General features: G+C 52.3%; 1 protein-coding gene across 1 annotated transcript in view; it reads right to left on the bottom strand.

Moving 5' to 3' along the window:
* Positions 1 to 12,165, bottom strand: part of ZNF185 (zinc finger protein 185 with LIM domain) — a 56,704-nt gene extending 44,539 nt beyond the window's left edge. Inside the window, exons 1-11 of the mRNA XM_049644447.1 lie at positions 11,868 to 12,165; positions 11,581 to 11,704; positions 11,087 to 11,152; positions 8,866 to 8,904; positions 8,682 to 8,759; positions 8,090 to 8,179; positions 7,210 to 7,296; positions 6,014 to 6,097; positions 5,708 to 5,746; positions 4,194 to 4,277; positions 3,635 to 3,724 (exon numbers count right to left, since the gene is read on the bottom strand). Coding sequence (XP_049500404.1) covers positions 3,635 to 3,724; positions 4,194 to 4,277; positions 5,708 to 5,746; positions 6,014 to 6,097; positions 7,210 to 7,296; positions 8,090 to 8,179; positions 8,682 to 8,759; positions 8,866 to 8,904; positions 11,087 to 11,152; positions 11,581 to 11,704; positions 11,868 to 11,901 — 815 coding nt within the window. The 5' untranslated portion in view covers positions 11,902 to 12,165. The remainder of the gene's footprint in view (positions 1 to 3,634; positions 3,725 to 4,193; positions 4,278 to 5,707; positions 5,747 to 6,013; positions 6,098 to 7,209; positions 7,297 to 8,089; positions 8,180 to 8,681; positions 8,760 to 8,865; positions 8,905 to 11,086; positions 11,153 to 11,580; positions 11,705 to 11,867) is intronic.
* Between the last annotated feature and the right edge of the window lie 1,774 nt (positions 12,166 to 13,939).

The following is a 13,939-nucleotide window of genomic DNA, read 5'->3' as shown; positions in this document are numbered from 1 at the left end:
ATAAACTTAAGATAAACTCATACTGGAGGAGAGTGTCCTAATCCAGTGTGACTGATGCCCTTATACAAAGGGGGAATTTGTACACAGACACACAGAAGGAATATGGCCATGTGAAGACAGGGGCAGAGACTGGAGTGATACATCTACAAACTGAGAGCTGCCAAGGATTGCCAGCAATACCAGAAGCTAAGAGAAAGACCTGGAACAAATCCTCCCCCAGAGCATTTGAAGGGAACATATACCCCTGCTGACACCTTGATTTAGGACTTCTGGCCTCCAGGTGTGAGAGGACACATTTCTGATGTTTTATCCACCGAGTTTGTGTTAACTTGTGACAGCAGCTCCAGCAAACTCATACAGGGGCCTTCCGGTGTCTCTTGCAGCAGCCTACCAGCCCCTCCCTCACCAGACCTTCAACCACAGATGGCTCTAGTCCAATCTTAAGTTGTCAGCTAGGCTGAGAGCCGATGGAGACCGGGAGCACTCTTCCAGTGTGGACCCACCTGCCTGTGGGAGTACCTCCTTCTCCGCACCCACAACCTCATTTCCCTCAGAGGCCGGCAAGATGGCGATATTGGTCTCTTCATTTGCCCTGCAAATCAGCAAGCCTATAACTGGGAGCACCCAGGCACTGTGCCAAGGATTTCATATGTATTATCCCATTTAGTATTTGAGAAGGCCTCAGGAGGTAGGCACCACTACTCACTATTGTATACATGAGGAAACTGAGGCATAGAGAGGTAAAGTGGCTTGCACAAGGCCAGTATAAGGCAATGCCAGGGTTTGCCTTGTGCCAAAAGCTGTGCTTTTACTCAGTGCTCTCCAGCTTACTCTGTCAGACAGCATGCTGGGGCACAGCCTGCAGGCCTCACCATGGTCGAATGAGGCAGAAAGCCAAGGAAGCTTGACCAGTGCTGTGACAGGGACAGCAACCAGGCCTGGGGGCCTTTGTGCATACCAGTTTCTCTGGAAGAGGGTATCTGAATAAGTTCAGTCCAGAAGGTATATAGGAGTTGTCCCGCAACGAGAGTGTTAAAAACAAGATGAACCCAAGAAAACAAGTTTTGGGGTGCATGGAGGGAAGGCCCCCTTCACTGTTGAGCAGGGGGTGGGAGTGATGGTAGAGACAAGTAATTCAGATGTAAGCACTTGGAGCTGGGGGACCTTTGAGATGCCAGGCAGGTCCGGCATCTGATGGAAGGGAAATGACAGCTGGACAGCCCGGAGGACACAGCCTATAGGTGTTCTTGTGGTGCACTCCTATTCCAAACTTTCAGCCCTCCCTGAAGTCCCTGAAGGGTTTGGCACCTAAGACAAGGGCTTTACTCCTGGTTGGCCTGCTGGGTGAGATGAGGAAGTTACGTCAGACTTGAGCCAAGGAGGATATGGCAAGGACAGACTTGGGGAAGAGGCAGCCTCTTCAGAGCCATACCTGGAAACAAGGCTGTGATATTTTCCTGCCCCACTCTGCCATAAACCAGCTTTTTCTGAGTCAGTACAGCACCCAGAGTTTGGTTGAATCACTGCTCCCCATAGGGCTGCACTTCTTCAAGGGCACAATCCAGCCTTGAGTTCTCAGATAACAAGGCAGAGAGAGGCTGGGTATGGGGAACTGATGGTGGTTGCCTGACCTGACCAGTGCAAGACCTCTCTGGTATAGTGGGGTCAGAAAAGAAGGCCACCCAGGACCAGGCAGTGGCTCACCTGGAAGCTGCCTGGCAGGGTTCCAGATATTGTGTGACTGCACAATCTGAGGGAAGAAGCACTATGAGAAGTATCAAAGTAAGCCTCCCTGACCAGCCCCTGTTGCACACTTCTGATGAGAACTCTTTGCTTCCTATTGGAGGCTGCCCCATTGTGAAACATCTCTGGTATCTAGAACTTTCTGTAATCTGGTCCCAATTCTGTTTCCTGGGGCCTCACAGGCAAGATTGATATCGGACTTTTGGCCTTCACAACTGTGAGGCAGTATATTTCTGTTGTTTGAATCACCAGTTTGGGGTACTTTCTTACTGCTGCCCTAACAAACCACTATAGCCACCTTGCTATGACAACAGATGAAGGGTATTAAACATCCAAAAGATATGTTAAAATGCCTCTCAAATACATAATACAGCACAACCTAATTCTCCTAAGTTCTCTTTTAAAAAGCATCTGAAACCATTCACTGCTCTTCTTTTTCTGCACAAAAGACAAGGAGAAATCAGAGATGTGCACTGTTTGGGGCTGAATTATGCCCCTCCAAATTCATATGTTGCAGTCCTAACCCTGGTACCTCATGGTACATTTATTTGGAAATAGGGTCACTACAGATGGAATTAGTTAAGATGAGGTTATACTGAGGTAGGGTGGGCCCCTAATCTAACATGACTGATGTCCTTATAAGAAGAGGAGATTAGAACGCAGACACACACACAGGGAAGAGCATGTGAGGACACACTGGGAAAGGTGGCCATCTACAAATCGAGGAGAGGCCTCCCTCCCAGCCCTCAGAAAGAACCAACCCTGCTGACACTTAAATCTCAGACTTCCAGCCTCTAGAACTGTGAGACAATACATTTCAGTTGTTTGAGTCACCCCATCTGTGGTTCCGTGATACAGCTGCCCTAGCAAACTAACACAGCTCCTATGTCCCATCAATCCCCAAGTCCCATCAGTGCTGCCTTGTGAAGAGCTCTGAAATATTTCCACTTGTTTAAAAGTTCTCACCGACAGGGGCACCTGGATGGCTCAGTCGGTTAAGTGTCCGACTCTTGATTTTGGCTTAGGTCATGATCTCAGGGTTTTGTGAGTTCCAGCCCTGCTTTGGGCTCTGTGCTGATGGCTCAGAGCCTGCTTGAGATTCTCTCTCTCCCTCTCTTTCTCTGCCCCTCCCCTGCTCACGATGTCTCTGTCTCTCTCAAAATAAATCAACTTGAAAAAAATAAATAAAAATTCTAATGGACAAAAGTTTAGACAAACAGGGAGAATCATGACATGGAGGCAGTGAAGAAGAGGGGCAGTGGTGCCGCTGGAGCCATGGCCTCAGGATGGCCTCACACTCCTGGCTCCCTCTAGGAAAGAAGGTCTGCAGCCTTGCTCTCCACTAGTCTATGCTATGGCAGGTGGCCCTATCTCCCTTCTGGCACAGAGGAGGGAGCCCTGAGGGACCATGGTCACACACAAATTTTTGTGGGACTTGAACTGGGGAGGAAAGTAGGGGCTCACAGTGGCATTACAAGAGCTGGAAAATCCCCTGGGGTCCCTAAAAGTGACCTGTAGACAAAGGTGCTCTGCCCCTCTGGTTTCAGAGTCTTCCAAGGGTGCCATGGAGGCATACCACTTAGCAGACTTGGATTTGGACAAAGCTCCCAGTCCCGGCAGGAGCTTTAAACAGCAGCAACAGGGAAGTGGTGCTCTGAACAGGACTTACCTTGATTCACTGAAAAGTACAAGGAGGTATTGATTGCTCTTCATTTGCAGACAAGAGAGCACCATTATTTGCCCAGACACTCAGGGCTCAGAAATCAGACCAAATCCGGACCCCGTCTGTAGTGAGATCACCAGCACTCAGTCTGCCCCCTGCCTTCTCACCCCAGTCCCAGGCTGTCCCATCTGACCAGCTTACAGGCCAAAGCCAGCTCATGGAACCCACCTGGGCTCCCAGCTCCTGCCAGGGCTGGGCAGAGTCAGCATGTGCTCAATCCAAATCCCCCGAGACACTTTGGCTCTGTTTCCATCCACACTGGCAAAGAAGGCAGCTGTGAGTGGGGCTGGGGGCTGTAGAGCCTCCTTCCCCAGCAGAGGACAGAGGACATAGCTGGCAGGCTGAACTTGGACAATTTACAATAGAGCTATTAACAAGCCCAAGAATGGCAGGGCTAGAACTCTGATGGTAGGCCCTCTCAAACCCTATGGCTAGTACTTTTTCCTAGGATGCTGTGGCCACAAGTGGGTTAAGTTGACACAGATAACATTAAAAAGACAAGAGTGATGTACTCTCTCCCTGGAGGTCAGGCTGTTTTGCTCCTTTTAGCCCTAGGACATCCAGCCAGAAAGCTCTTATTGATTTCTGTGCCCTGTCTTGACACTGAGCACATGGAGACACTGACCCTGAGGCTTTGCAAGGAGATGACCTAGCAGAGGTTCCACAGTAACAGTGGCAGGCAAGCCTGGCAGCCACCAGCCCCAGACAGAGATGAGTAATTGATTACCTGCTTGAGCCAGGAGAGGATCTTCCTAGAGCAGGTGGGTCCTGGCTCTTCTCAGAAGGCCTGTCCTCATCCACCACCTCAACCCTTTAGGCGAGACGAGAAACAGATGCACCACCTGTCCCCAGGGTACCTGTGGCCTGCTCAGCCGCCCTACAGCTTGCTGTTCCTAAAGGACATGATTTCCTTCCGTGCTGTCTATGGCCATGAAGTGGCCCAGCCTGGAGGCTCAGCAACTCCAGTTTGGGATAAAGGACAGCATATCAGGTTGAATAGTATCCCTTCAAAATCCATGTCTGCCTGGAACTTGTGAGTGTGACCTTATTTGGAAATAAGGTCTTCGCAGATATAGTCAACATAAGATCAGGTCACACTGGAACAGGGTGAGCTCTAAATCCAATGACCAGTGTCCTTATAAGAAGAGGGAAATTTGGACACAGACACACAGACAAAAGGTCATAGGACGATAGAGGCAGAGACTGGAGTGATGTGTCTACAAGCCAAGGATTGTCAAGGGTTGCCTGCTGCCACCAGAAGCTGGGAGAGAAGCCAGAGATAGTTTCTCTTTCACAGCCTCCAAAAGGAACCAATCCCGCTGACACCTGGATCTTGGACTTAAAGCCTCCAGAACAGGAGACAGTACATTTCTCGGGTCTTTGCCACCCAGTTTGTGGTACTTTCTTATATCAGCCCTGGCAACCTAATTCAGCCAGTAAAAGCACATCATTATCTGTCACTTCCTTTATGCTGCCATTACCCTTTCCTGACTGTATTCCAGTCTTCAGCTCACTATGCAACCTTGTCATGGATGCTTTCCTTGTTTACCTCATGGAATATCCCTAAAATTCAACTTTCTGGAAGTCTCTTCCCTATACTCCCCAAATATTCTCTCCCAGAAGATATTCTGTCTCAACTGATGGGGACATGCCTCTCTCACTCAACTGGAGTGTCCTAATGTCCTGATAATTTCGTATTGAATTCTGTTCACCCTTTAGGGCCCATCTCCAATGTTATGGTCACTTCCAAGGGCCTGGCCAGGCAGAGGCTCCCAATGATAAGCCTCTGGACCCCAGCCCAATAATCTCTCCTGCTGAGGCATTGTCCAGCCTGTCCCTGGTAGAGTGGGAGGGAGGGCAGGGGAACAACTCCTTTTTAGCCTGGTAGCTACTTTTGCTTCAAACCCCAGAAGCTCTTGGAAACACTAAGGCTCTATTGGGGATCAGGGGCATAGCCCTGTTAGCAAATGGAAGTTTCCAGCCACAAGCTATGTTCTGTCAGCCAGATCCTGCCTACACAGAACTGCTTGCTGACGCCACAAGTGCCACCATACCCACCTACTTGCTCATCTGGCCTCCAGACAAAAGCCACTAGGCACTCACAACTTCCCTTGCTCAGGGACAGAGGCCCCTTCCCACTCTGCACCTGCTTTCCATGGTGATCATACTCCACCTCTGCTGGCAGGATGCTTTCTCTCCAGCCAGCAAGAGGTTTGGAAAGATTCCCTTGCTGACATTTACCTCTTTGCAATGAATGGAGCCTGCATCTCCTGGGCAGGGCTGCTGCAAAGGAAGCAGAAAGGCAATGTGTTGGACAGAACCCATGGACAAGTGACATCATGACCACTTTGCTTTATAGGGTCCTGGGCCTCTCTCTCACTCCCAGTACCTCATTAGCCCTGATGGCAGGAGCCAGACCTCTCAGTTTTCCAGAAAGAGCATCTGAGAATCCTGGAAGGTCTAGCCAGGAGGAAAGGAGGGGAGCCAGTTGGTAGCTGAGCTGGCCCAGAAGCCAGGCCCTGCTGTGTCTCCTGTCATGTAACTCACCTGGTGCTCTTCTTGGCTGCTGACAGAACGTAGGAGTGCTCCCGGGAGGCTGTCTTCCTCACCACACTGCTTGCAGCCTCTGACCTGCGGTGGCACAGAGAGAAGGTATCTAATGGCATAAGGCAGGACTCACTCTGCCAGCATAGCCCAGCGGCTACCCAGGATGGCTCAGGGCCATCCCAGGGAGGCAAGTGCACAAAGTCAAATTAGCGCCTGCTCCCAGAACTATTCAAAAGAAACAGAGACCATGCAGCCCACATTTATCAAGCATAGATTGTGGGCCTGGCCCTGTGCTGCATGCTGCAAATCCATACTGGCTCATTGAGTCCTTACAACTTAGGAAAGTAGGTGCTAGTATCACCCACAATTTACAGATGAAGAAACTGAGGCATGGGAAACTTTAGTGACTTGTGTGAGACCACACACTTAGCTGATGGCAAAGTGGGCAGTCAATGCTCAGCAGCCTGGCTCCTGAACTTCTGGCTCTTCCCCTATACCTCCCAAGCCCGGGGACCACTGTCACTGCAGACTCTGGCCTTAGGATTGTCCATCTGCCAGACCTTCAGCACAGGAGCTTTGCTATTTTCTAAGGCGCAGAGGGCCCAACAGACACTGGCAGTGGGGGCAGGCTCAGCCCGGGGCAGGGGGGGGGGCGGTTATTTCCTCAGAGCCTAGCTGCTGCCCAAGTACCTGAGCCTCATTTTGGGGTGAGGGGCACTGGCACTTCCAGAGCGTAACTCTGCCACCCAGCCATGCAGGCCCTGCCCAGCATAAAGCATACACAGCATCCACACAGCACACACGGCATACACACAGAGGGCTCCTCCTAGGAGGATGGCTGATTTTGGTTCAATTTGCCCAGGACCCTTTTTAGCAAATTGATATAAAGTCCTGAAGCACCTCCCTCTGTACACTCTGTCCACCCAGGGGAGGCTTTCCCCAGCCCTCATTACCTAGGTTCTGCTCCATGAAAGTTTCATAAAGGGTCCCCTGAGCTGGCCCAACACTGAGTGGGTGGTTCTGGGATTCAATGAATGACACCTGTTGCTGGAAGCCACTCCTCCAGCAAACAAGCCAGCACTGATATTGTACATGTTGTGCATTTTGTCACTGCAACTGGCACCATTCCTATATTACTGGTCCACAGAAACTTGGGCCCCTGCCCTGACTGTGGGATGCTCAGCGGGCACCATTACCTCCGTTTCTGCTCATCAGATGAGAAGGGAACCTCCTCCTCTTCAGCATCCCCTGATGCTGAGCTGCGTCTGACATTGTAGGGTGCCCTGGGGGAGGGGAGATGGTGTGAGGATGCTGTTGGTTGTGGCACCCTCCTCCCCATCTCTGCCCCTGTTCCCTGTCACAGGCTGCCACCCTCAGCAGTTTGGCTTCCTGACTTACAACAATAATAGCACATGTTGGCATTGCTGCCTCTGAGTCTTTGCTCATGTCACTTCTTCCTCCTCAAGAGCCAGCCCTCTCCTCTCTCCTTATTCCAACCCTAACTGTCCTCCAAGACCCAGTTCAAGCCTCTCCCCTTCTCCAGAAAGATTTCCTACCTGGTCCATGTCACTGGATGGTTGTGACAAGGGATATAAAGCAATATAAAGATGTGGGGCCCTTGGGAACTGCAGATTCAACCCACACTTCTGTCCAGAAACCCCCTCCTTGGCCATATAGTGGGGGGCTTATTTGATAGGGGCCAGAAGGGGAGCCCCAAAGATTTATATCCAAGAAGCGGTTCAGATTTCAGCACAAAATGCCAATTACTTGGCTGCCAGGGCTATCATCATGCTCAGGATCATCAGGCCCCAGAGCGGCCAGGCCTACACCCCAGAGGGGGGCAGAGGCATGTCCAGGAAACAGAGTCAGCCAACAGCAGCCCCAGAGATATGACCCATGACCCTTCCTCCAGACTCACCGGCCCCTTCTATAAGCTTCTTAGAGCCCCTGCTTTGCCACAGATCAGAAGAGCAATGTGCTCCAGGTCATAGTGGCAACTGGTAGGAATGTCAGGCCTGCTGTTTGGGCTTGTCCTTGAAGGAGGGAACTGAACTGGGTCTGCCATTGCATACTTACAGCTTCTTGTAATCCTCAGTGGTCATCTTATAGCCGGAGGAGGAGGGCCGGGGAAGCCCACTGGGAGCTGCTCTCAGCAGACCAGCAGCACTGGAGAGGAAAGGAGTTTCCATGTGCCCACTCCCAAGCCCCCTCTTGCTTCTAAATTTGTCTACATGCCCCAGCAGGAATGTGGCTGGTGGCCTTTCTTCTTTTCTTTCAGCCCTGCCACACACCCATACCATCTGTGCCACCCTGAGCAGGGCAGCCCTCCTGCCATAGGTTGACCCAGGCCCCTTGACCCTGCCTTTATGATGGAGCCCAGGTTCAACCTGACACCAAGGCGCTTTGATGACATGCCACTTCAGCCTTCTGGGAAGAAGGTAAAGTAAAGCACACAGCTGCTGGGAAACAGGACTGCCCAATCTGGGTCATACATCCACCTAGGGCTTTGTGTCCCAGCACTACTCTCCAGGGCCCTGCCCTACACAGGAGAGCTACCATCCACCACCCCTCCCCACTCGTGACAGATAGAGTAATCTCTCTGCCATAAGCCTGACCTAGGCCCTCATGCCTGGTGCTTGGCCTAGGCCCTCACCCCAAGGACACACACCTTTTTGGATCTCCATTGGCCTTGGGGAACTGCCGCTGTGGCTGACACGAGCTGTCTATGGGCTTGGTGAACACTCCCCTATAAGAAAGCCCAGAAGAAGTAGCCCTGTGAGCTCCCCTGTGAGAATCCAGGGAGCAGTGGTGTGCAGGCATGTGGAGGCAGGCAGGGTCCTATGGTTACCTACCGGATGATATAGCCAGTGGGAGCCCTTGTGCTTGGAGGCCTGCCGAGGGAAAAGAAGGTATGAGGTGAAGCAAAGACGCCCTATTTCCCTTGCACCCAATGCCAGCAAAGTGGATTGGCTGGTGGGTGCCCCAGTGTGGTCAGAATGAGGGGAACAAGAGTGGCTGGCCATTTCTCAAGAGAGCCAGCTACCCCTTCACCCAAAGCCAGGCTTCCTATTCTGCTCTCTCATGCTCCCCAGGAAAAGTACCGGGACCAGCCCAGGATGGCCCTGGATCACAGTAAGTGCCCAGGAAGATGTGTTCCATGGCTAAACATTTGCCGCAGAGGGGTCTCCTCCAAACTCAAGTTTTTCTCTCACCTTCCAGGCCCCAGCACTCCCCTGAACAAGAAGTCTTCTGGGATTGATGACAGCGCTCCCACTCTCTACTCTCACAACTGGAGGCTGCATGGTCAGAGGCCTGGGGTTGAGGCATGGCAGGGAGAGCCCAGGGTCCCGGACCTAACCACACAGACTCCTTTGGGAAGGCTCATGAGGGACCAAGGGGTAGAACCAAAGGCAGCTTCCCCACCTTTCATGCTCCTTTGGGGCCTCTCTCCTCCAGCTCCTGAGATGCCCACATCACAGACTTGATGAAAGTTTGGGACTGGAGGGCATGGCTGGAAAACAGACTGCACATGCTGGGTGTCTCCTGCTTGGGAGCAACTGAGCGGGTTCAGAGGGCCAGTAGTGGTAGGCAGCAAAGAGCTGTGAGTTTGGGGTGCAGGGGAAGGAGACAAGGATTCAGCAGATGGCCTTTCTTTCTAGGAAGACAGTAGCTTAAGGGCTGGAGAACAGGGGAAGTGGGTCTAAGGGAACCCCACACAAGCAGGTGGGAAGGGCAGCACAGAGCCACAGTGTTCTCCATCATGGCAGACCCTGTCCTTAATAGAGACAGCAGCCTGCAGGTGGCAAATTTGCAAGCACACTTGGGGTGGGGCCTGAGAAAGAAAGGCCACTTCCCCCCATCTAGCCACACAAACATTTTTGGCTTGGGGAGGCTAGGCCATGATCACTGGCTGTCCCTTGGATCCACTTCTTTCCCCAAGAGAAAAGGAGAGCCAAAGTTTATGTACACTTCCAGGTATCCCTGCTCTAGGCCCTGAGTCACAGTGCCCTGGGATGTGCTTTCTAAACATAGCCCCAAACAGAAGCCCAGGGTGAGAACCGTACCACCCAAAGTAAACTAGCCCCCTGGTGAGTAGACTGTCTTTAAACCGTCCTCAGGTCTTCACCAACTTTGCCAACTGCAATAATCACAATCCATAATTCTCTCTTTTATGTTCACCTCTCTGTTTGGTTCATGCCTGTGTTCCCTGCTAAGATGTTAGTTCCCCAAGGAGAGAGCACAGGACCTGGCTGGTAGTGGATGCCGAGTCAGGGAGGGGTGGTGATGGGCAAGTCCATAGTTGTTAGAGGCAGCCCCAGAGACTTAGCAGTGAACTTGGATCCCTCCCTTCAAGCTGCTGCCACTGCCTCTATCACCACCTGAGAAAGATCCTGGCAGTGCCTTCACTACCAACTACCAGTGAACTGTAGCAAGACTAAAGCCTGAGGTTTGCATTCCCACCACTCACTGACTTGGCAGTGCTTTGGAGCACCCCTAGACACCGATAGGCAAAAGTCTTCAAAATGCAGAGGGGATGGGCTGTTCCCTTTGGCCACATGTCAAAATATGTCATCCTGAATTCGGGAGACCATTGGAACAAATGTGTCCATCTCCTTGACACCCTGATTCCTTCCTAAAATTCACCTGTACACCCCAGAGAGCTATGCAAAGGCTGTAAAATCAAATTGTGGGCAGTTCTTTGGTTCCGCAGTGCACTCAGCAATCAGGGCTACCTACAAGAGAGTCATGTGTGACTCTCAACAGTGTGTAAATCACCTCAGATATGTTGTCTCACCCTTTACAGAGACTTCTCAATGTCCACTAGGCAGCTGGAACCATGGAGGCCCATTAGGCAGCCAGCCTCAAGGTCACACAGCAAGGCCAGGGATCTGAACACAGTGACACCTGCACTCCCTTTCCCAAGAGGAAGCAGAGCAGAAAAGCCTGTCTCTCCTGTGGATTTGAAATGATTCACTGCAGACCCTAACATCTATTTTGAGTTTGGGCTCCTCCTTATCCCCTGAAGACTGCGGCATGAGGCCCACCCACTGGCCATCAGGCATCACCTCTTACCTGGTCTTCGGGACTTCCCCAGCTGATGAAAAGGATGTAGCTCGACTCCGACCAGAAGGCAGCTCTCTGGAGAAAAAGGGATCCTGAAAGAGTGGCTCTCTGCCATCAGTCCCCTTGCAGCCTCCATCCTAGAGGCTGTCTGCTGAGCCCCAAAGCAGGTGAGGTGGGGTGCAGTGCATGCACCACAAGAACTTGGCTCACCACTGCCGTCTCACCTTCTCCTTCCCTGGCCTTTCTCCACATTCCACAGGCAAGTATGTACATGCCCACTCGGCATCAAGGGCTTTCCCACCCTGTAACTTTGGTTGAGACTTGCCCTCAACTGGATTGCTTTCCTGTGCTCTGCCCTCCCCAGCTTGCCTGTGGCCACATGCCCCCACTGAAGTCTGAGTGGTGGAAGTCCCTCAGCATCCCCAGGCATCGACCCCAGGCCTTTGTGGATTACAACCCTACCCCACCTCATTGTTGCTGGCCTCCTAGCCTCCTGGACTTACAGGGTGTGGCCCTCTGATTCATCCTGCTTGGTGATCCAGCTCTTGTCCCCCTTCAGCGTGGTCCGAACCTTCATCTGCTTGAGGACATTATTGCGTTCCTCCTCACCTGGTAGTAGTGGTTTCCCTGGAGGGGCAAGGCCAGGCAGCCTCAGAAGGGGAACCCAGCCCCAGGACACTGACGCCTCCCTGCCAGTCCTCCCAATATGCTGTTCTCTGCTGCCGTGCTTGTGGCCCTTGCAGGGCAGGCCACACACCAAGACTGGGAGAAGAGGGAGTGCAGTCCTCACCTTTGGTGCTGCCTCCAAGAGCTGAGATACTCATGGCGCTTGCTCTGCAGATCCCTTCTCAGTTGATTCAACAGGGCTCCTGAGGACAAAAGCAAGCACATGGCTTGTCACTTCATGCATTTATAATGGCTTGCAGGTCATCATATGGTCCCTGACTGCCCTTTGGGTATCAGGAAGCAAGAGTTGTTGGAGTTTGGGTGGTGGGCAGAGGCCAGGGAGTGAGCACACACTGGACCTGTCATTGTCTGATAGTAAAACCACCTGTCTGCCCAGAGCTGCTCAAATGGGGCGTGGACTGCTATGGAGCTGTCTATTCAACAGATAGCTTATAAGGGCAAACCACACCCCCCCCCCCCCCCGCCCAGAGAGTTCTGATGGCCAGATTCCAGGCCCAGATGAGTGTAGGGGAGAGAGGGGAAGCAGTGGAACCTCCACAGGGTAGGCTTCCTGAGGGCTGGCACTAGTGGGCTCAGAAAGAGGGACTAAAGGAAGGGTGGGGGCTGGGAGACCAGTTCCTTTGGGGTTGGATTATCTTTCTCACTCTTTAGTAGCTGTCTGACAGACCTTTGGCAGGTCAGCTAATGTGTCCAGTCTGCCTCACTGTCCTCATTTGTAACATGGGATTTTAAAAACTCTACCCTTCAGGACTGCCATGAAGGCAGAATGCACCAATGTTCTTGAAAATGCCTGGCACCACCTGGGCACAGCAAAGATCACAGGGCAGTTGGACAGGAGCCAAGGAGCAATTGAGTCTCAACCTGTCTTCACTGGGACAGGGGACTGTCAGCTGTCCTCAATCAAAACCACCAAGCCTGAGAGTGTGCAGCCCTGTGATGCTCACGGGTTTGCTTCATCTCCAGTGGGGAAAGCCCAGGGCCCCCCCTGCCAACTTCTAGTAGTGCTCAGGGACCAAGTGAGGGTTGGGATCTGGTAAGGAATTGCTGTTGTGCTCTGCTTTCTCTTCCTCTCTCTATTCTTGCCCTGCTCTCCTTCCTTGTCTTTTCTCTGCCCTTTAGCTATGTGTTTCCCTCCTGTAGCCAGTGAAAGGTGGACCACAGTGACCTCCGGAGCCTCACAGCACTGTGAAGATGTTTGTCTCAGAAGGGGCTGGGGTGAGGAAGCCAACTGTCCAGGCTGGGAACGGCCCAGTGCTAAAGGCAGATGGAAGGCCCATATCGTGGGTCTAATCCCAGCTCTGACCTGCCACAACTAGCCCTGTGGGCCTCAATAGAAGGACTAGAGGTTCCGGCAAGTGGACATGATGGGAAGGAGGGGCCCTGGCCCTGCTGGCATAGTCCTGAGGCAGAGCAGCCTCTCCCTTAGGAGCCTGTTACCTGCTGGCCCCCACTGCTGCCAGCTAGCAAGGCCTGGACATGTTTCTTTAGAGGTCAAGGGCACACTAAAATGGCTAAGGCAAGGGCCAAGATCAAACCAAATTTGCCATGTCAGCAAGAGCTGGCTTTCCCATAAATTGCACTGAATGAGCAGCCCAGGAGGCCCAAGCCTGATGCGTGCCAGGAATGGCACCTCATCACAGCAAATGGCAGCCCCACTGTTTAGCCCCTCCACCAAGGCTGCCACATCAGAGTTATATTGAGCAGAACTCATTCATAAGCAATCTTTAGACCACATACATCCAACTGTCCCATCCCAGCAGCCCATGGAGTAGCCCCACTGGGCAGGACACACAGACACACTTGCTACCTAGGATCTTGGCCCCTCAGTCTCCTGGTGCTGCTGACTGACTGTGAGACCTTGGGCCAGTACCTTACCTCTGGGCCTCAGCTCAGGGCCTCCTACTGCTGAGTGTTTAAGTTCCTTCAGGAATTCATCAGTTTCCTCTTGACAAACCTGTTGACCACATTGCCTAGAAGTTTCCTGCCAAATCAGAACCAAATAAGCCACCTCCAAAATCAGGATACACTCACACACATGCAGAATGACAGAGGCAGAGGGACCACTGGGAACTCCCTGGCCAAAGGGGCAGGGATACGTGTAAGAACCCACAGCAAGGGAGGGTGGAGTTGCCTTAGGTCCCATCCACACAACTAAGACCCCAGTCAGAAGACTCA

The sequence above is a fragment of the Panthera uncia genome, chromosome X, assembly GCF_023721935.1.
Source record: "Panthera uncia isolate 11264 chromosome X, Puncia_PCG_1.0, whole genome shotgun sequence".
Classification (NCBI taxonomy): Eukaryota; Metazoa; Chordata; class Mammalia; order Carnivora; family Felidae; genus Panthera; species Panthera uncia.
This window is presented reverse-complemented; position numbering and strand designations above follow the sequence as displayed.